The sequence below is a fragment of the Onychostoma macrolepis genome, chromosome 13, assembly GCF_012432095.1.
Source record: "Onychostoma macrolepis isolate SWU-2019 chromosome 13, ASM1243209v1, whole genome shotgun sequence".
Lineage (NCBI taxonomy): Eukaryota > Metazoa > Chordata > Actinopteri > Cypriniformes > Cyprinidae > Onychostoma > Onychostoma macrolepis.
Window position 1 is genome coordinate 18,955,239 of NC_081167.1, and position 23,154 is coordinate 18,978,392.

The 23,154-nt window shown below is 37.6% G+C and overlaps 1 protein-coding gene and 1 long non-coding RNA gene across 34 annotated transcripts in view; one reads left to right on the plus strand and one right to left on the minus strand.

The window, feature by feature from the left end:
• Positions 1-937: 937 nt before the first annotated feature.
• LOC131552065 (uncharacterized) lies at positions 938-21,069 on the minus strand. 4 transcript variants are annotated; one of them, XR_009273883.1, is made up of 5 exons: positions 20,941-21,069; positions 18,849-18,964; positions 4,649-4,787; positions 4,210-4,243; positions 938-4,083 (listed from the first exon to the last, which is right to left on the minus strand). It is a non-coding gene; the product is annotated as an uncharacterized LOC131552065 (long non-coding RNA). The 4 variants fall into 4 exon arrangements; XR_009273884.1 differs by lacking the exons at positions 18,849-18,964; positions 20,941-21,069 and adding an exon at positions 14,315-14,437 and having other exon boundaries at positions 938-2,831; positions 3,169-4,083; XR_009273881.1 differs by lacking the exons at positions 18,849-18,964; positions 20,941-21,069 and adding an exon at positions 14,315-14,437.
• The window catches only part of pax2a (paired box 2a), a 32,239-nt gene continuing 19,570 nt past the window's right edge, over positions 10,486-23,154 (plus strand). For 2 of the 30 annotated variants that reach the window (XM_058795486.1, XM_058795496.1), the window contains exons 1-7: positions 14,612-15,180; positions 16,737-16,914; positions 17,172-17,192; positions 17,641-17,838; positions 21,008-21,093; positions 21,184-21,354; positions 22,207-22,251. In XM_058795486.1, coding sequence (XP_058651469.1) covers positions 15,138-15,180; positions 16,737-16,914; positions 17,172-17,192; positions 17,641-17,838; positions 21,008-21,093; positions 21,184-21,354; positions 22,207-22,251 — 742 coding nt within the window. In that variant the 5' untranslated portion in view covers positions 14,612-15,137. The other 28 variants (XM_058795511.1, XM_058795492.1, XM_058795484.1 and 25 more) reach the window with 27 other exon arrangements.

Consider the following 23,154-nt stretch of genomic DNA (forward strand, 5'->3'; position numbering starts at 1 on the left):
GTGCGGAGCGTCCAGTGGTGTTACTCACCTATCCAGAAGAAACAAAGCAACCTCGGCGTCCGATCGCAGGCCTTCCGCTCCTTGAGTTCTCTCCAGCGCTGGAAAGCTGATCCGATATTTACACGGGTCCTACATCTTGCCTTATCGCTCCGCAGATGTTTCCTCTTTTGTTTTTTATCTGCCATCTCTATCTTTCTATCGCTCGGCTCGGCCCGTCCTGTGCACTGAACGCTCTCTCCTCCACATCATGAGTAGACACGCCCCTTACTGCTGATTGGCTACAAGTTTGTTTTGGTACTCGGCCCCGACTCAGTTTTCTAAAGCGTTTTTGAAAAATTACATACCCCACCTTTAGTGGGAACATTGACAAAAGTACATATTTTGAACATATATTCCTTATCTGGGATGTTGTTTACATATGATTGTTTCCACAGCCTTGTAGTGGGAACAAATGGAGCAGGACAAATTCTAAATAAAAAGATTTTCTCACCTTGAGCTGGAATTCCCCTAAAAGTGGTTCAGCGATGAATATCATGACCACCACCATCATCATCATCATCATCATCTGTGTTTGCCTCTTCATTAGCCTACTAAGGTTCTAGGAAAGATGCACTAATAGAGACATACAGCTGTGGAGATACTAACAGAGAAGAAAACCTGATTGGCAGTGCAATGTTTTGGTATTAAAATCAATTACCAGCAAACCCAAAAAACGTAGTTTGGTTTTTCATAATTAAAAAAAAAAGACCAAAAAGTTAATTTGTGTTGACATGGTACATTATACATATTATATTCTCTTTGTGCACATTGCAACTGCAAAGACATTTAAGATATTTGAACTTTTTGCAAATTGCAATATCAATAATTCAGTACGGTAGCTTAAATACTGCGTGAGAATTCAGCAATACATATAGATTTATGGCAACAATCTTTAGCAGTAGTTTCCTTTATTTTATTTGAAAGATATTTCCAAGTAAAAACAGAAAGGCAAAAACAATTTAATATTTGGCAAACAGTTAGAAAGCAGAACAAGGTGGATACATTTATTCTAGGCTTATTAAATGGATGGGTAATCTTAAGAACTTGCAGAGCAAATTGAAAAGTTTTCTGTCACAACGTAAAATATATAGATGAGTCTGAAGTTCATAAAAATTGTGTATTGTTCTGTTTTAACCCTAAATCTCAATTGCAGACAACCTCATGGCAACAAAGTGGATCCCTGGGTCATCCATTCAGCAATAGTAGGCCAAATTTCAGCTGCCACGGCTCACGATGAATGAGTGAATATTGATGAACATGGAAGATCTACGGGGCAATCTTCTTCCCCCTCTTTGGCAGAACGAGGGAGGAGAGAAGCGCCTCGGCGGTCCCGTGGGAGGAGTGCACCTCTCTCAATATTCAGAATATTCTGGTTGAAGTTCAGAGAGAGATATCAATCTCACTTTGAAGCGCCAGGCCTTCATTTGTTTGTGAGAGATGTGAGGTGTTCGCCAGATGACTGTGCCAATTCTTCAAAAGCCACTTACAGTAGAGACACTCACTGTAGCGTTTGCTTTTGTTGTCTGGGCTCAGATGATTCTCAAACCCAATAGTGAAGCCTTGATTGAAGCAGTGCACCCAATTCACCTGCGCATTAAGGAGAATGTGCAACCTTTGCTATGACAGAGTGATGCTGAATGCAAAGAGTATGGCTGGGAAATAAAAATGCAAAAAGCTGAAATCATAATCAGGCAAAATTGATATTTATAAAAATAACCAGTAATAGAAAATGTAAAAACTATTAAAACACTGTTCTTTTTCAACTGTTTAACAATGCAACTAATTGTTTATTGATATTTTTCTAATTTATCAGACTGACAGAAATTATACTAATATACATCTATGTATTTTTTTAAGCAAAATAGCAAGAATAATGATTTACAGGAATAATGCTAGTATACATTTATGCAGTTTTAGTGAAATAAGAATAATGAATTTGAATCAGTGTTATTTTACTATTATTGCTATACCATTATAGTTTTAATAATAATTCATAATAATAATTAATATTTTGAATTAGCTTTTTATATTTTCATTTTAGTTAATATTTTTGTAATTTTGTAATATTAATTTCTTTTTAGTTTTAGTAACTCAAGTTAAACTAAAAAAAAAGAGAAAATAAATAATGCCTTGGCCCTTGTTGCAGCTAATTGCAATAAAATAAACATTAACTAAAATAAAATTTATTTCATGAATTTAATTATTTTACTATTTTTATTTCGTAAATTTATTTCATGAAACTAAAATGTTTTTTAAAATTAGATTTTTGTTGATTTTGTTGGTTAAATCTCAATATTCAGTTATTTTGTTAAAATAAAATAAAATAAAATAAAATCCCAGCTATCACTCCAGTGGACTCATTGCTCCACAGCAGTGCCACCCACTAGCATTTATAAACACATTCACATGGCTGTCAATTTGCCTCAATTTTGTGTCACTTCAGAGAGGATTTCATCACCTGGAGGCTCTCCACTTACCGCTGAGGTGCTGTTATTTTTCTTCTCTTTGTCATCAACACTTGTTTTCAGAGTGGTGGCATGTGTTGTGTGTGTGTGTGTGTGTGTGTGTGTGTGTGTCAGGATGTTGGTTGCGGTTTTAGCAAAGCAATGGGCCATGCCGGCCTCTCTGTGAGCGTGTTTATAAGGGGAGTCTTCATGGCCACTCGGTTGAGCCTGGTTTACCAACACTATTGATTGCAGGTGATGTTCTAGACAGAGTCCATCTGACCTCTTAGGGGACTTAAATACATCATTGTCCTGGAGGGGGACCACGAGAGACCTTCCTGACCACAGCTGAAAACACAGAAATGCAACCACTGTGACATTGTTGGAGAAATAAAGTCATCTTCACAGAGACAATTTACAGATCTGTTTAAAATGTAAAGTTACATTTAAATACAATAGAGAATGAAAAAGCAAACACGGTTTAGGTGGAAAATGGTGAAACGTTCCTCTTAGATATGCATTATCACAACATCATGCAGCTCTTCCCTTTTGATTCCCTTGAATACTAATTAGATTTCTTAATATGCAATCATGTTAACATTCAGGCTAATTTGCGTACCATGCATCTTTGTTTTCAAACACACCTTTGAGCAATTGATGGAAATCCAATGAGACGTAGGCTTACCTGCCATGAAACAACCACGTCTAGTGCCGACGCGAGGCAGGGACAGGGGGAAGTACGTTTTAAATTAATTACCATCAGGCCCCTTGTAACTGTTCAATTTTGTAAACAAACATTCTAATATGCAGTAATTAATTAAATCTGCCACTCTCCCCCTCTCCTCTCATTGATCTTTCTTGGTTTTAGCTTCTAAATTTGGTCAAGGTGTTTTTCACTGGTTATCAAGCGCCAGATGAGAGCCTCTTCCTTTCCATTTAGGTAATCTTCTAGAATATGAAGGCATCAGCAGTATGATGGGAATATACCAAGGATTTTCCTCAGGAACTTCATTTGCAGTAGAGTAGAACCGGTCTTCATGGGTTGGAGAATAGAGCCTGTTGGTTTTGGCTGGAGCTGAGAGCTTAGGGGCCTCCACTGCTTTTGGCCAAATCATCAGGAGCCCTGGGCAGGCATGACTGCTTCTCATCATGAAGAATAATGTTTGGCCTGGCAGACCATTAGGGATGCTAATTTTTGTTGGCTTTGTGATGTCACTTCTGATATCCTGGCAATCTGGCGGGGATTACCCGATGCGGACGTACAACCCGGTTTGCCAGGTTCCATTCCTCGTCTCGGCCCCAGTCGAATCTCTAACGCCACCTGCCTGCTAATGAGCGCTGGCGTTGGGGATGCCCATGTGGACCGTGTGGCAGGAATAACCATACACCAGCATCACCTAAAGCTCTATTTGAGCGATTGTGGCACGCGGTGTGACAGATGTTGTGCGGTGTAGGGACTATCAGAGGGGGATCAGAGGCACAGATACAAACAAACCCCTGTATGATTCACCTCTGGCTCTGAATCATCCATTCAGAACAGAAATGATTCGTCTCCTCACTCCTAAGATGGCTAAAATGGTTTGCACATATTGAATTTCACCTACAGAACAGAGAGAGAGACAGTATTTTCCAATCTCATATTTCATCCGAGAGGCCTTTACAGCTATTAAAATATATTAAAGTGATAGTTCACCCAGACATGAAAATTCTTTCATAATTTACTCACTCTCATGTCATTCAAAGCTGTAAGATCTTTTCATCTATGGAACATACAAGAAGATATTTTGAGAAAAATGTCTCAGTGTTTTGTGTTCATACATTGAAAATCATTGAGGTCTAGTGTTCTATGTACACAAAAGTAAATAACGACAGAATTTTTTATTGGAACTGTATGGATATCAAATGGCTCTCATTTACTATAGCTTGTCTAAAAGGTGAGTCTAAATTAAGACAGCACGAGTAGCTGTGGTCAGTGGAGAGTGCTTATTATTTGTAATATAACACAGCGCTACTGTAATTTCGGAGCAGAGCGATACTTGCCAGGTGAGCTACTTTTGGAGAGTCCATGCAAATCCGAAAAAAGTCAAAAAGTCAATTACACAAGCAGCTCAAGCGTGCACCATTGAAAGCTGGTGATGTTTTATTGAAGAGGTCCTTTAACTCACGTGAAATCCAGTGCGGTGCACCTTCTCCAGAGTACTGGTGTCAGGTGACCTCCCAGAGTCCAGAAAACAACTCTCAGGTGGTCTGCCATGCTTCAATGGGCTGCCCATTCCCCCGTACACCCGAATGCATCAAAGGAACCTACGAGCATATCAAAGTAGGGTCAACTTCACAGCATTAGCTTCTAGCCGTTTCTAATAATTATTTGCTGTGTAGCAGGTACTGCCTCTCATTCTCTCTACTGGGCAGTGCTAACTAATTAAGGCACAGCAAGACTAACAAAACACTAATTAATTACAATTACAAAAAGATCAGGTGTAGCTGGTGTCTTCAATCACCGACAGAGAAAAAAAGTGTTTTATTCTAGACACTGGTCAACCAAACACGGTGAGTACAAGTGTATTTTATACTGTAAAGGATTTTTGTAACAATGTCATAGAAGAACCATTTTTGGTTTCCCAAAATCTTTTATTGAACAGTTCTTAAAACAACCATTTTTCTTAGAGTGAAGAACATTTTTAATATTCTTCCACTGTAAAGAATCTTAGAAAGGTTCTCTGGGTTTTAAAGGTTCTTCATGGAACCATCAAGGCCAATAAATAATCTTTATTTTTAAGAGTGTAGATGGTTGCATTTAGCATTTAGCACCGTGACGTCTTTCAGACAATATCTAAAAGATTATCTCTGTACTTGCATCAAACTATATGCCAAGCTGTTACAGAGGGCAACATGCTGTCATCACAAATCGATCTGAAAACAGGAGCATCTGCATCTGGAGATGGGGCTAATGGAGGCATTGCCTTGGGTGTGTGATGGAGACAGCTTATTTTTTCCATGTGATTATCCTAACAGTGCTGCTTATATACAAATGTAAATGGGCTGCTTAGAAGCTCCCCCTCCCTCCATGTTTCTCTCTCTTTCTCTCTCTCTCTTCCATCTGCTAGACAATAGTTTTTAATCTTTAATCCATGAGCAACCACTGAACACCAGTGAATTGCAAATTACAGATGTTTTACTGTCTCAGCTATTTTTTTCTCCCCCGTTTTGCTTTCCAGCTTCCCACTGTCAGTCAGTGTCTCGCACATATCCTGTGCCATCATGGCACCATATGACACTGTCATCATTTGGTAATTAAACCCGTACTGGCTTTAAATATGAAAAGCTGGCAAGGGGAGATGAGTTGATGGGGCTCGCTGTTGTGGGGACCAGATTTCACAAAAGCGTCCAGATTTCCGCAGGGAGAATTTTCTACTTTTTCCTACACGCTTTCTTGTCTCTTACTACTGTTTTTGGTGCCCTTCACCGAGTATGCCGAGTTGCATTTTACTGACTCTGTCACCATGTCTGATTTTGAGAAATGTAATTTGCCCATAATGCAAAATCTTCATAACATTTTGTTCAAACAAAATATTTTTAAAAAGGGAAAGTTCACCCAAAATAAATAAATAAAAACCGCCATCATTGACTCACCGTTATGTTGCGCCAAACCCATATGATGTTCTTCTCCACACAAAAGAAGTTAAATTAATCTCAATAAATGTATAATATATATTGGAAAGGACCAAGAGATATATTATATTATAGATTATATTATTTATAGATACATTATTTTTACATTGTATGGACAAAAAAAAAAAAAAAAAGAGACATTATCAATTCTTCTTCTTCTTCTTATTATTATTATTAAATATTTTGTGTTCCACATATATATTGGGACCAAGAAGATATATATAAGACATAAAAATAAGACCAAGAAATATTTTTACAAATAAAATGATTCACATTAAAAAAAGAAACATTTTCAATTATTATTATTATGTTTTGAGTTCCACAAACATAAATTAATAAAACAATAACAATAATAAAAAAAGATCTAGGTCAACATACAGGTTTGGAATGACATGGGGTAAGTATATGATGACAATTTTAATTTTAGTTGAACTATTCCTTATATTACATATAACATTTATTACATAGTAACATTTATAAAATGTTATACAACAGGGAAAAAAAAAAATATATATATATATATATATATATATATATATTTCTCACATTTAAGATGCACATACAGTTTCCAGAAGTTTCCTTCTGCATAACATGAGGAGTCTATGACACAATATTGTTAATCGTTTCCAAAAACAGAGGGATGATAAATGATGAGTGCTGAACTCATAGGGTGCATGAACCCACTGCGCCCTTCTTCGAAGAAAAAGAAGGGAGGGTGAAACTTATTTAAAGCTAAATGTGGCAGGAACTGGGACATATTCAAAAAGCCTTGCTGAAGGGAAGGAAAGGTCCGTATGTCCGAGGGGGCTGGAGAGAACAGAAGTGCTGCCCCATTAATCCACCACAGCCTCTGCTTTGAGAAACAGTGTGTAGTGTTGACCAGTGTAATGGACTATGCAATAAAACCATAATCAGCCACTCCCTGAGTTTTCAATCTGGAATCACGTCGCCTTCAGTCGATGCCCTATCCAAATGGATGATAACAGGAGAGATCTCACATCCATTACAGACACTCCAACAACCTTTATTGCCAATCAAATGGCCCTGTTCTGAACCCTCCTTTGGCTTCCCCTGTATGCCATGTTTCACTGTTATCTCTGAGTGAGGAGTGTGGGAGATGCTCTCTCTTCTCCGTTATGGCTTGCCATAGATCAAGGTCACCGTTTCTGTGATCATTACACCACTGAAGGTGACAGGCTGCATTTACAGGGCGATGATCAGAGGCCAGTGTGGGAGCCGAGCGGCTCTGTATTTCTCAGAAGGATAATAGATATGCACTTACACAGGCACACACACACACACACACACATTTACAGTGAAACAAAGCATCTCTACGGCACGGGGAAATCCAAGTCTCTCTTCTATCACACTCCAGACACACGTTACCAAGTGCTTATGAGTTACTGCCGAAACAGGTCAAGGTCCTATGAATGATCTCCAATATGATGAAAACATATTAAATGACAAAACATATTCAACCATTTAACACCGCATTTAACAAAAGTCATGTATGTGAGTGTGTGCGTGAAGAGTGAGAGGGGGATATTAGAATCATGCCATGGGGTGCATTGAGGAGGTCGCTGCTTTCCATATTGCAGTCGTGTTAGTGGAAGCTGTTTCCTGTCTGTTTTAAACAGTGGCAGCTGGCTTGAGAGCACCCTGGGCTGCCTCAGGGTCCAACACACACACACACACACACACAAATGGCAATTGGAAACTCATTATAGGAATATTAAAATATATTATTGTTTGTAAATTAATGAGAAATTATATGCTGTACATATTTTTCTTTTTCAGATTTTACACTAACATTTAAAGTGTATATGTATGTGTGAGTGCATGTATTATATATATATAGACACAGAGTTTCATAAATCAAAAGAAAAATATGTATAATATAATTTCTCAATTTACAATCCATACTATATTTTAATATTCCTATATAATGAGTTTCACACACACACACACGCACACACACGTCCAAAAATCACTCATTTCAAAAATCAAAAGAAAACTCTGTAGAAGGTGCCAAACGGGACTCCTTCTGTTTGCTTTATGCACTCATTAATTAGTTAGAAAGAAATAAAGAAAGAAATAAAGAAAGAAAGAAAGAAAGAAAGAAAGAAAGAAAGAAAGAAAGAAAGAAAGAAAGAAAGAAAGAAAGAAAGAAAGAAAAGAAAAAGAAAAAAAGTTCTTAAGCTGTATTGTCCTTAAATAATAGTAACTGATCAACAGTTACTGACATAAATAGGCTACAACAATTTAAAATAATTGTATCTACGGTTAAACTACATAATAAAATCAGTACTTTCGATATGTATTTATTTCTGTAGATCAGCTGTGCATTAAATGATTCTTACAACGAATAATACGCGTATTCATCTGATTCGACATAAAAACCATGTGGTTTATTGCAAAACGTCAACTATGCGAGGAGAACATTCGCGCGGCCACTCAAGGCTTCAGTACATTAAAGTAGCAAAATGACACGGAATTATGTTGTGAGCAATATGGTTCAAATGTTCGATGCAGATGCATGTATAGCCCATCACAAATGCACATATAAGTAGAGCGGATGAGAGGAAACTTCAGCCGGAGCTTAACAGCGCGAGCGATCGCGAAGAGAAGAGAGGAATGGGATGATAAAGTCTACTAACTGGAACATTAAGAGACAAGTAACTTGCAAATATGCCGTATTACAATATCTAAAAGTACGACAGAGCGTGGTAAAGCCGTAAAACTGTACATTAAATTATTATGGCCTCAACTTCGCCTAGTTAACAAAGATTTTGTGTGAATCTGCTGTTGTCAGAGTTTAGGGATCCAAAACGTCAGAATTGTGGTTACTGAAGCCAGAGAGGGCCGGAGAAATCGATTTCATTAAAACATGGGTGGACGCCTTGTTACATGTGCAGTGCCCTACATCAGACTAATTTAATTGTCCTGAATGTTAATTACTAGTGACAGAGACGTGCTACTATTATAATGTTTCTAAGAAATAAAACCAGCTACAGAAATGCAGGACTAGCTGTGGTTTAATTCAGCCTTAACATAGGCTATATACAGACTTGACATTCTCAAGATTCTTTTTATAAACCGAATCCCTCAGCGACAAATGTTATTTTAAACTTTGAAAGTTATCCATGCGGAGTTGCCCTAGATTTTTTTTTTACGATTTTCACTTGAACTGGCATTAAAATAACAGGCTATTATCTGAATATTTTTAAACAAAAACTGACGTTTAATACAAAAAGATATTTACAATATTTAGAATTACAACAAAACCGCAAATGATGTAGGCTACGATCTGCAGTGTTATTGTAGTGCAAAGAGGAAACGTTACATTGGTTTAAAATACAACCAAATATCTTCCCCAATAAATGAGTATTGGCTTGTTTCCGTGACAGGGGGGAGCACACCTTTGACTGCTCAACTGAAAAGTTTGGCCTTTCCTTTTTCTGCCGGCTGGTGAGGCGGGTAGGATAAGGATTACTGTGCTATAAGGTTGCTACATAGTCTCTTAACCCAAAGCCTTATGAAACGGTGATGTGACTGAGCAACTATTCTGTACAGTAATAAATCCTATATGTCATCAGGCATTAATTGCATTAACCTGGTAATTAAATATGCAAGATCAAAGTTCAGCAACATAGTATCAATGTTATATTTCCCACATTTTGTACATTTATAGTATAGCCTATATATATATATATATATATATATATATATATATATATATATATATATATATATATATATACATACCACCAACCCCTCCCACAAAAAAAAAAAAAAAAAAAAAAATCGAGCGCTACACGTAACAAAGTAACAAAACATGTCAGAACTGTTCAATAGCCTATAACAACATGTAATTAATATGACTTCGTAATATATTAACATAATTCCAAATTCCGTATTAGCTCGTTTATTTAGTTAGACCCTCCTACTGAGAACAGGTTCACCTTAAAGTTCAGCCAATGAGCAGCACGAATCAGTTATCACAACCATTCAGGCAGTCTTTACGCGAACTTCTGAGCAAACTTCATACAAGTTCACGATCAGAACATTTTAAGCTGATAAGTGCACACATAAGCATATAGATATATTTTCAAATGATCATGAATATTCATCGGTATGAGTCCTACCTTTGAGTTTCCTATACACGTAAACGCCTGCGTGCGGATCTTAGCATATCTCCATACTCTTAGTCCCCTCTTTACTTCCAGCAGACAAGTTTTATTCTTTTTATATAACACCTGCAACGCTTTATTTGCTTTGATTGCTATTTTCCCTCCTTTATCAATCTAGTTCAGTGGAGCAGAGGTTGCTCTCCTTTTTTGTTGTCGTCTAAACCGTTTAGTTTTGGATGATCGGTCAAAGGTTGTGAAAAGCAGCGGGGAGAGGCAGGACGCCCAGCCGAGGAGGGAACGCAGGAGGCCGGACAGATCTAGTGGGCTGCATCGACGAAACGGACCATTAGACAGGGAAAAGCCATGGCTCACAGCTCTGGTCGATCAGGTAAGCGCAGGGCTCTCTTTTCGTCTCGCCAAACAGTGTGAGTGTTTATTTTCTAGCGGTAGGGGTGAGTCGCCGTCAGCTCAGGTAAGAACATACAGTAGGTGTACTTTACAAACGCAAACTACTTGACCAGCGACTAACCTTTATTGACCGCCCTATAACGTTGCAAGCCTGCTCTTACGGTAGTTCTTTGCTCGCTGAAAAATCTGTCATTTGCCTTGTCAATCTGTACATTTAAAGTGGCAACTGATTCACACTGGGATTATGCTATTATGCGATGTTATTAGCTGGGCAAGTGTGTTGACATAACTGCTCACTGTAATCCATAATAGTATTACTGCGGGATCTCCCATTGCATCTTTCAAATATGAATTTCCCCAAACATCAGCCTTTTTAGGATCGCATAGTTTTATGGCAATATTAACATTACATAAATTAATATTTCCAATGTTATTATTATTAGGCTTAGTACTAGGCTACTGTCGTTGTTGTTGTTATTAATATTAGGCCACTGTTGTTGTTGTTGTCGTCGTCGTTGTTGTTTATGCTGTTCGGTTAATTGAAAACATAGATCATATGCTAATTCACCTTTCTATTTTGGGTGTAAATGCGAAGATCAATATAACACTTGTAATAATCTAATTAATTATGGTAAAATTAAAAGCAAGTACAAAATCAATCTCTGATGCTGTGGACAGAACTCAATTGATGGTCCATCTGTTCACTCTATAGACATCATGAATGGGTAATCTAAAGACACAGCTGATATCATGACTGGCGTTGTGAATGCCGTTTTGTTGTTTTGGAAACTTCATATTTTGGTTTATTGAGGTATTGGATTTTAAAACATCTCAATTGTAATTAATGTAGGAAAGATTATTCATTTGTCGATAAAATTGTTTTTGTATAATTTAGGTATTGTGCAAACCACTAATATTATTATTATTATTATATTAGTATTACTATTAATGTCAGTGTTATTTGCAAAATTCTTCCATCTGATTCATTTCTGTGATAGCCTACTCTAACCTCGACCAGAGATTATTTAAACTTTTTTCAGTTATAACTTTTTTTTCCCCCAAGATAAAAAATCTCAATAATTTTTTTTCGGTGTTTGTGATAACTCAATACCTCTGGAAAAAAAACACAACTACATACGCTATTTTAAAACAATCGGCGACTGAAATTCGCAGTAAGCGTATCAGACTTCTTAAAATTCCATTATGGGTTATTCCTGCTGTAAAAGCTAAGGATACTTGCATTCAGCTATAGCACACTGACATGGACAGCAGGCTTAGTGGAGTGGAAAGTATCGATTGGTGACGTAGAGAATATTACAGTGAATGAGATGAAACCTATGGGCTTTTTAAAAGTGGAAATAGAAATATTGGATAGTGGAACAGAAGTGATTTTCTGCGTTCTCATTGGACGTTCATCGCTGTTCACTTTGACTAACAAACTTATGTGGCGTATAGCAGAGGTTGTCAAAACAGATGCTCTTATAGCACTGCACCTTCTCTCTCTTTCTCTGTCTGTCTCTCTCTTTGACACGTTCGATCACTCTCTCCCAGTCGTTCTCTTAAGAGTAAAACCTCCTGGGTTGGTCTAAAAAAAGAATGCAAAATGTAAAACGTGTTTTCATACAAACCAGACCTTTAAAAAATATTTTTTGCATGTTTCTTATTTATTTAAAATGGCACGCTTGCAATTGATTACACCTTTTCCCTTGCCCAGCTGTGACACATATACATACATACATATACATACACACACACACACATATATATATATATATATATATATATATATATATATATATATATAATAAAAACATCGAAAAGCCACATGAAATATAATTCTAGATTGTAGCACAGACAAAGTCTCAATATCCCGCTTTTAGTATTCAATGGCCACTATGATCAGTTGCAATTAGTTTTCCTATCATTTAACAGAGGAAGTAAGTAATATAGTAAAGGGGAGTGGAGGCAAAAAGCTGGGGTCTTGCGGGGAAATAAAAGCAGCTTTAGGGGAAATGTGTAGTCGAGTGTGAAATTACAGCCCATGGTGTTACATATTGTACCAGAAGCTCCCTCCAAAAATACTAACAAAAAGAAGAATCGTCCCCAAATTTAGCCGGAAGGCATAACATAACATAGCCTCCTGTTCTTTTAGCCGACAACGGTCACAGGGCGAACACTTCATAAATGTGTAAGATCCTTCTTCAGTCAAGCCAAAGCCTGCACTTTTTACTAATTACTACAAGCATTTTTGTTTTAAACACAGCATTTGTGGTGCTTAAATTCAGATCTGTGCGTACGTGCAATTTTACAAAAAAAAAAAAGAAAAGAAAAAGAAAACTAATATCAATAAAAATGGCAACAACGATAACAGTGTGATAATAACTGAGTGCTATGCGTAAAATTAGTGCATACGATTGTATTTTAATTTTAACAGTTAAAAAATATATATATATATTTAAGAAGATAGCACGGTGACTTTATCACCTGCTTTAAAAGGTGATAAAAGTAAACATGACTACAATATGTTCCAGGATCTAAAAACTTTTTTTCTCTCTGAGACAAGTATATAAACATTTTAAATCGATTTATTAGAAATGTTGCATAGATAGATAGATAGATAGATAGATAGATAGATAGATAGATAGATAGATAGATAGATAGATAGAATTGGTTTAAAATTAAAATAGCGAAAAGATAGAAGAGTCTAAAATAAAATAAAAATAGCGAAGCGTCAACTGAAGCACATGGGTACACTCAGTGATGAACTATGGCATAAACAAACTGACAAAAACCACGAGTCAACGATGAGCAACCATCGATTTCAGTTCTACAAAACATTTTTTTTTCTTATATATCTGAGCAACAATAACATGAAAAATAAATAAAAATAAGAAAATAAATAAACCTAGAACTCACTAACAAACATTAAGTTCATCACTTGTCATCAACAATCAAAAATGTTGTTGGATAGCCATAAAACAAACTTCAAGAGCCTCCCTCAGTCAAATAAAGCAAACTAAGCAGCGCCATCTACAGAAATACCTACAATACAGCAGCTCAAACAGCATGGTCAAGACACAATCCTTTTACTAACATTTGACAGGCCAGCGAACTTAGTAGTGTTGTTACAGTACCAAAAGCAATGATGATACTTATAATTCTCGATTGTCACAGCTGTCAGAGGCAGCAAATATTTGTCAGAAATTCAGATTGTAGGCTATATTTATTTATTTGTACATTGCGCATATTTATGCTTTATGTTATTGTTTACATTTTCCGTATTTCCTGTTTTTGAAAAGAAATGCATCAGCGTATGTCCCGTTTTAGAAAATAAATGCCAACATATTGCTTAACAATTTATTATTATTTAACGCCAATGCATTAGCCTACAATCGATGTTCGGTGGAAAAATGTGAAAACACCCGACAAGACCTAATTGAAAGAAAAACAGACAGTAGAAATTGAAAACATTGTTATAAAGATTAAGACGTTCCTTCATCTTAAAATAGTCTCATCTTGACAACATTATGCCCATCAACAACACACACAAAAATTTACATTCAGTCTACGTTTAGGTCACCAATATGATTCAAACATGATTCATGTAGTTTGACAACATACAGTTTAGAAATACCACGATGCCTGGCCGCTGGTGGTACCGCTTCCTTTCCACTTGTCTTTTAATTTCCTCGATTTTTTTTAACCCATCTCTCCTCATTTCCCTGTTTGCATCCCTCCCCTTCCGAAGTGTCAGATGAAGAGACCTCCTCATTTGGTGCTCCAGCTTTTTGCGTTGGCGAATCACAAAGTGTTGGAATCTATTGCCTTTGTCTGACATGTCATCCATCTCTATGCGAGGGGGGATCTGGGAAGGAGGGGGGCGGTGGACTGCAGCTTTTAGAAACAGACACACTGAGAAGAGGGGTTTCAGTCTCAGCCCAAAGCTTCTAACAGGCACATCCCATTCTTGAAGAGAGGGGGACCGAGAGACACTCGCCGTGTCCATGTTTTTTCCTGTCATCCCCGCTCGAATCTGACTGTACCCCTCAGACTTTACCAGAAACGCTTTTCCATATCGAGGAATTTACACTGCAGTTTCATCAGAGGACACTGGAGGAGACGCAACCACTAATGTTTGCGTTCCCTTAAATATGTAGCTAACAAATATTAACTGAACGACTGATTACGCTAACGTTCCTGCGTAAAATATTTTTTTTGAGAGACCAGTGCAGGACATGATCTGCACCTGACCAGCCTCGTGTCTTCACTGAATGGACTGATCAGCACGAGATAAAGTTCGTCGCGCGCTGAAGAACTTCTGTACACTGGCATCGGAAGCACTGCGCTTTGAACGGATAGCGATCTTTATTAATTCCAATTAAAGCTACATAATCAAGGCGAGACGGCGACCTCAGTCGATTATCTTTCCTTCCTTTGCTATCCCATGGATATTCATTGCAAAGCAGACCCCTTCTCGGCGATGCACCGTGAGTAAAATATCAGTATTTTCCATAAAAATCTCTACCTCAGTTTGCATAAATAAAGTCTAAATTGTTCATCGTTTCGGTAGAGTTGGCTTTGTAAGACTATATAACCTTTGCGCTTTAAGCTATTTACTCTTACTAAGTTTTCCAAAGCTCTTACAAGAAATGTAGGAAACGATTGTTTAAATATTTTATACTTGACGCTCAGTAAAGCGAATGCGAAAAGTAGTCACCGCGAAAAAAAAGAAGAAAAAAATACGATCGCTTCTTATATTTAGCGGCCTTTAAATCGTTTGTTCCGACAAAAAGTCGTTCAAAAAGTCGATTACAATATTTAGCTTAATATAAAATGACTTATTCTGCCTTGTATGTAAAACATAAATGATTATGATATTATAAACAATATATTTATTATTTTTAAGTTCAGTATCTGAGTAAATTACTGGTACCCTACATGTGGGATGGCAACAGATGTAGTTACAGCAAGAATATAAATATAAATCAGAATCGCCAGAAATGTCTAACGTGCCAACGCAATAATACCTGATGAATTGCAAAAGATTAAATTATTTTACAAAAAACTGCCTTTAAAAACTCTGCATTTTAAAGCGAGGAATTTCTAATGAAAATAAATATACTCTACATTTTAAAAATCAGAGAAAATGCTTGATGTTTGCCATAATAATAATTTAAAAGAGCTGTTTGTGCGATATTTGTTGAAAACACCGTATTGTAACAAGATGACGGAAGGCCTGGGTCTAATTTAAATAATTAATTCTTAATTATTTTGCAGTAGCCTACTCCATGGTTGTAATATGAGTTATCAAAGCTCTTTTTAATTATTTACAATAATTGTGCAAGGAAAATTAAACAGGTTGAAACATAATCTATGCGACATGTGTTTGGCTGCAATGGAATAGTAGAGGAAAATACTACCTAACTGCAGCGGGTCTTTATGGGTAGAATAGCACATGACGTTTGCCAGTGTTTACAATCATGAGTGCGTATAAAAAGATGGCTATGTGTGAATTATTATTATTATTACAATAGTAGATATTTATCATGCTATATTGTGCTGACAAAATATATCTATAAACATAAAGAAATTAATTGAACTAACTATACATTTAAAAACTACTGTCCAACGTGCAAAATTAATTTGTTTTATCTTTATGAGGAAAACATTAACTGTCGTCCCGTGAACATTTCTATATTTCTATATTTTTTAATATTGCCATAGTAAAAAAACAGTAGTACAAATAAACATAAAAAGAACTGGGACGTCAAGACCTTTTACGGGATGCATTTTTCATCACATTTTTTAGTTAAGATAAACATTATAGCCTAACTATCTTATTGTTTATCGTTGTCCACATGGGCACATGCAGGTAGTGTGTGTGTGCGTGCGCTCTTCCATGCGGAGACTGTTAAAAGGGAGAAAGAGAGAGAGGTTGAGGGGAGAAAGAGAAAATTAAAAGCTTCTGTGTTGTAGCCATGTTAACGATGAAGCCTATCTTCTATATGTATGTAATGTTATGCTTTTTGTGTCTGTGTTGTTGTATCCCATATAGGGCACGGCGGTGTGAACCAGCTAGGAGGGGTGTTTGTGAATGGCAGACCCCTACCTGACGTGGTCAGGCAAAGAATCGTGGAGCTCGCGCACCAAGGAGTCAGACCTTGTGACATCTCAAGACAACTACGGGTCAGCCATGGCTGTGTCAGCAAAATTCTCGGAAGGTACGGAAAAGTACAGATGTAGTAAATTTGTCCAGTTATAGCCTGCCCGTGTAGAAATAACAATAATGAAATGTTTGCTTCATGTAAATAAACATCTTAAACATTGTTGTACTGTTATGTCTTATTAGTAAGTTTTTCCCTTTTAGTGAAAAGGTCTAATATTAAACATTTCTGACCTTAAATTCATTGTTGAGGAGGAAGGATATGTTTTCTAGGAAACTGTTATAGATTTTTGAATTTTCTGAAATATTTTTCAGCTATCAAAAGGATCTTATAAGGTATTCTGCACTTTAAATGTTCCTTAGAAATTATGAGATATGTGTTGGTGGCATGTATTAATCGTGGGGTGCATGGGACATATATCAGTCGCTAAAGAAACCGCTTGATAAATGGATGATTAGGCTTCGATTTTAGATCGCAGCATACGAATGTTAATGATTCAAAACGGAAAACATATCAAATGTAGGTGTTAAATAAAAAATTAGCCTACACATTTTCCCGTCGCAAGTGTTGGGAAGAAAAATCACACTTGATAATTTGAAACTCAAAAAAAAAAAAAAATTAATTAACATTATATAACTATTTATGACCCGTATCCACAACGCACTGTTTATAAATATGCTCAATGCCACACGCTAGCAAAAAAAGAAAAAAAGAAAAAAAACACGCCAATATGACATGTAAGGAATTTTTTTAAATAACGAATTATCGTTTATCTTTTTCTAGATACTATGAAACCGGCAGTATTAAACCTGGAGTTATTGGGGGGTCCAAACCAAAAGTGGCGACGCCCAAAGTTGTGGATAAAATCGCAGAATACAAGCGGCAAAATCCCACAATGTTCGCCTGGGAGATCAGAGACCGACTTCTGGCCGAGGGCGTTTGTGACAACGACACAGTACCAAGTGTTTCATCTATAAACAGGTAATGCTATTTGAATTTCGATTTTCAGTTTTGAAATGTCAAATTAATTTGAAAAGCATGAAGACAGAACAGAACTATTATTTTCGTTGTCTACTGACCTTCAGCAGTAGCCTAGCCTACTGTTATTAAAACGGCGAATCCTAACACTAACGGCCAAATTATCATCAGCTAATTTGAAAACCCTTTAGAGGCCTTGTACAGAAAACTACACATCGTTTCCAATTGACGATGCGTATTCAATGGGTGCCGTTTTTTTTTTTTTGGCTTTTTTAATTCTTGCTCTCGGGGTGGTCTCAAATGTGCAATTCAATCCCAAATCTGTCCACAGCCTGCAGAGGATCTATAGTTGAGGTCGCGAAAATCACATCTGTCTCGATGAAAACCAATCAATACTCTGTAACCAGATCCAGTTGCACTGGGAAATACGCGACTAAACATCACTGCCTTATACGGAATCTCAGTAGTTCTAAAATATATATATATAGCCTATAATACGCAAGACAAAAAAAAAGTTAAGGTATTTAAACGGGTTTGAAAAAAAGGCGATGTGTATTTTTTATATTTTCTACTTATTTTAACTAATAATAATAATAATAACAACAATAATTATTATTACTATACTATACTATTATTATTATTATTATTATTATTAAACAAGAATAGTTCAGTAATATTATGTAATAAATTGAAATATGGTGGGTGTGTAACTGGGCTTCTACATCAGCAATTTCAGTAAGCTATTAAAACTTAGCAAGGACTAACAAACAGGTCCTGTAGTTCTTATGTTATCGTAAATAATGCAAGGGAGATCATATGCAGCCCCACTTTGCTTTTATGCCTACCTACATTAAATCAGTCAGCTGAAAATAAAAAGTCCTAACAATTAGTTACCATTCTTTTTCTTATTTCTTATTAAAATACAAAGGCTAGCAAGACTATCCCAAGTGAGATGGAGTCGTGGTGGTGGGAGGGGGGCGGAAGAGTGGAAGAACAAGGTGAAAAAGGCCTACCTGCAAGCAGGAGTAATGAACTTTGGTTAGGAGGCACTGTTCCATAGAGCTGGCCAGCAGCATTACATTTTAATGAGCTGAAGAGAGATCATGGGCCGACCCACACAAGACATTTCCTAGAAAAAAAAAAAAAAAAACGGGAGAGAGAGAGGCTGAAAAAATTCATTTCATGCACTATGGCTGCTTAAAAAGGGCAATTTGAACAGGTCTCAACACATGTATGCGGTAAATTTTTAATCTGCATTAATGACATGAAAGAAGAGCCAATAAACCTTCATTTCCAATGTTGTTCAAGTTGTCATCTCAGAGGAGGCCATTGTAAGGACCTCTGTTTATGTAAAAAATTAATATGTATAATGATGTAGCTGGAATTTATTTAGACTGCTATTCTGAATCATACAAAGTTGGGATTTCTATGCTCAAGGAACACTTATTGGATAAAACTGCCTGAGCTAATCATTTCAAAATTTGCCTGTATTATTTAATAAAATAGGATTTGCTATAAGTAAACATCACCGAGGGCTGTGCTTTGAAGTGAACTGGGTTACACTACACAAGAACACTGTTCTTTAACTTTGATACTGCTGAAAGCAGGCAAGTAAAAACAAAATGCAAATACAATATTTTAACACGTCCTATGATCATAACAGAACATTTAACACAGGCTGCAGTCGCCTAGTCAAGCTGTAAGCCTTGTGCCATTTCAAACAGGTGTTCTTGTACCCTGTCTAAAAGTATTCCCTCACCAGTGAGCAGACTTCAGAGGCAGGACCCTCATGCACTGAGCGCTTAAGAGGTTGACCTCTGCTCTGTTGACATTAGAAGATGTCCCAGCTTTAAGCACATTTTCTCTGCATGAATTATTAAAGATTACACACTGTCTGGGGTGTTCTCTGTGTCCTCCTCACAGCATGAAGTCACTGGCACACAACCAGTTCTGAGCCCTTCTATCGCCTGAATCCTAAGCGTCCTTTCAATAGCATCGATTCATATTTTAATATTTCTACAGGGAATTCTCAGCACCCTGGCAAGTCATTAATTCACACCTTCCAAATAGCTCATTCGATAGCGAGAACATGGATCCAAGCTATTGAATTTGTGTGGCTAATGCAAATCGTAGGGTTAAATCATTGTTTTGGTTGGATGTTAAAAAATTCACACAATACTTATAATACTTAAACAGATTTTGCTATATAGATTTTTTAATATATATATTTTTTTATTGAAAATGTTTTTAAAAAATCTTGCCAGTTCACTTCACTCATATCATCAATACATATGGAATAAGGATTTCCTTAGTAATGAAATTTACATCCATGTTATAGTTTATACAAATGTGAAAATATGTAGTCAACGAGTATAAATGTGTTCATGGAATAAGGTGACAGCTTTTTCTCTCAAAAGCGTGTCCCAGATTAAAGACATCAGATGCTGCAGTGGGCTTTGGTGAAGCAATGAGACACTATTGCTTTCCTGTCACATATAATTTATAGCCCTCCATTTGCATCTGTTCTTCTCTGCCTCTAATTCCCAACTTTTTTTTTATCCCCAAGTCCCAATCAATAGGGCCTCATCCGCACTGGCACCCCTGAATGTTTGTGCTAGAAAAAAATGTTGGATCTGGGAAGTCAGTATCTACACTCTACAAGCAATCTTCACTTGCTTCAGTGAGAAGGAGGATAGAGGGAGAGATTGAGATAGATAAAGAAGGAGAGAGGGAGAGAGAGAGAGAGAGATTATTAAAGCTGAGGCCAGTTCGAGGCAGTGAAGCTCATCATTGAGGTGAATTGATGTGATTTCATGCTTTGTTTGCAAGATCATTCAGACCAAAGTGCAATGAAGACTTTCCCCCATATCACACCTTCGAGGTAGTGGGACTTTATCATATTTCTAAAGATGGGATCCGATTTGATTGAATCCACTCTCTCCGCGGTAGCTCCCACTCTGCCTCGCACATCTACTCCATGATTGGCCCTAATACCCCAAGATTGGTTATTTGTGACAGAATCAGTGCATCTATATAGGAAGGCCCCAAAACAACACTAGAGTTTTACACACGCATTGGGTCGCATCAGGCTGTGCAAAAGCTTACCGTAAAGTGATCCAGCCAACCAACTGCAACTTCGACTCATCGTGTACTTTTAACTGTCATTTCGTAGGATAATTCGAACCAAAGTTCAGCAGCCTTTCCATCCATCCTCCGACGGCACAGGAACGCCTCTCACCACAGCGGGACACACTATAGGTGAGACAGCATATATTTTGCATATAAACATAAAAATTGTAATGACATCAATTACGCCTGTGACCTAATGTTAATTCATTCTCTTTTAAGGTGATCTTGAGAGCACTCCATATACGTTAACCTATTCCTGTGCTCTTTCAGTGCCCAGCACAGCCTCCCCACCTGTGTCAAGCGCTTCCAATGACCCCGTGGGGTCCTACTCTATTAATGGCATCCTAGGAATCCCTCGCTCCAACGGCGAAAAGAGAAAACGCGATGATGGTAAGAGACTGGATTTCTCTCCATCGCTTTTATTCCCCTTTCACTCCTTTTCTAGGCCTCTCTACAGCCCCCTGTAATTTCCAATTTGTGTGGGGAGATGAAGATGGCATTTTGATAGCACTGGACAAAGCATTTTGTAAAAGAAAAAAGCGCTCTCAAGTGACTTGTTATGTTGTAAAGCAGATTGGTCTATTTCATTCAGCCGCTTGATACTATGGTGTTTGCACGGCTGTAGCACATTTTATTTGATGATACAGTAGCTCTGCGCAAACAAGAATATGCCTACATGCTATCATTTGGTCCGAATCATGACAGCATAACGCTTAGGTAGTGTGTCAGGGATACGGATTTATGCTTTTTGTAAATAATACAGGTCAACGAAATGAAGACAAAGAAATCAGCAACGTAAATACAAGAGATGCATGAGGAAATGTGCTCAGAACCGACTGGAGATGCAGAATGCAATGCAAAAACGGCCTGATGTGCAATTTATAATTGACTTCTAAAGACATATTCTGACGTTTTAATTTCTCACAATTTTCTGGCTGTGTATTTTTGCTTTTGAAGAACTGAAATAGCGGCAAAATGGAGGCTGCCAACCTGCTCATGCCAACATTCTCTCTCCTTTTCTAAATGAGAGGGCACATACCGCCTGAGGCCTAATGGCTGATCGGCTCTTCATACAATCGCCTTTTGAATGCTAGTGAATAAACATCCATGTGGCACCGGGCCGAACGGGAACACAGAAAGTGCTGTAGTCAAAGGGAGGGAGGTTGAAGTGGTTGGAAATGATCTCTTAAAACATTTATCAAAGCAGGGCTACTTGCTTCTTTTATGTTTCCATCTCTTTAGTTCTCTGGAGTGGCAACCACTTGGATGGGAGGAAAATAGGATATTGTAAGTTCCGTTAGCCCACCTTCTCTTTGCTTGCTCAATCACGAGCCACTCGAGTCTGATCAAGTGCTCTGTGAGGGTGTGTGTGTGTGTGAGTGTGTGTGTGCACGTGTACGTGTAGGGTTGTGTGTCGAGGGGAGGGGGATGAGACGGAGCGCACTGACGCTTAATGATATCTTTATGGAGAGAGCTCTGGATCATATATAAACACTGCGAGAAAGCGACTGTGGCAAATCACATTTGCTACAGCGTGGCAAGCTCTTACCGAGACCGTCGTGGGGCTTTTCCTCCGTCACTGTCATAGACCGTTTGCTTCTAAAAACAGAGAAGGGACATAACATAAGAGAGAGGGGATTACCCAGCCAAACGGCAGTGGCGGTAGTTATTCCTAGTTTGATTAGAACTGACACAACGTGAAGAGTGGATGAAGGGCTTGAGTGTAATTGCATCATAAAACACTAGGCGGGAAAACACGAGTTTACTTGCGTGCGCAATATCAAATTTAATACCCCTTCAGCGAGGATTACCTTTCATTATAACAACTAGAGTAAATATTCCCATCGTTGCCAATGTGTTTCCCTCCTCTGGCATCGCACGACCTTATGCAGGTCTGTCAAGGTGTACCGAGACATTTGTAGGGCATATGTCATGCCGTGTCCCTGATGAAGAGCTCATGGCTGGTAATTTGATACAGTGCCAAATGTCTAAAAAGCTTTGTGTTATTTAAACTTAGCCCTTATTTCACACCGAGACATCAGGGAGGCAGAGAGACAGCCAGTGTATGGTTTCAATTTCATAGCAGCCCAGCAGCCTTGGGCTACCTGAGCCTTATTTGGCTGGGCGCAGCCAATCTTCTCTTCATTAGATGATGACATAACAGAAATATGCTAATCTGATTTTAGGAAG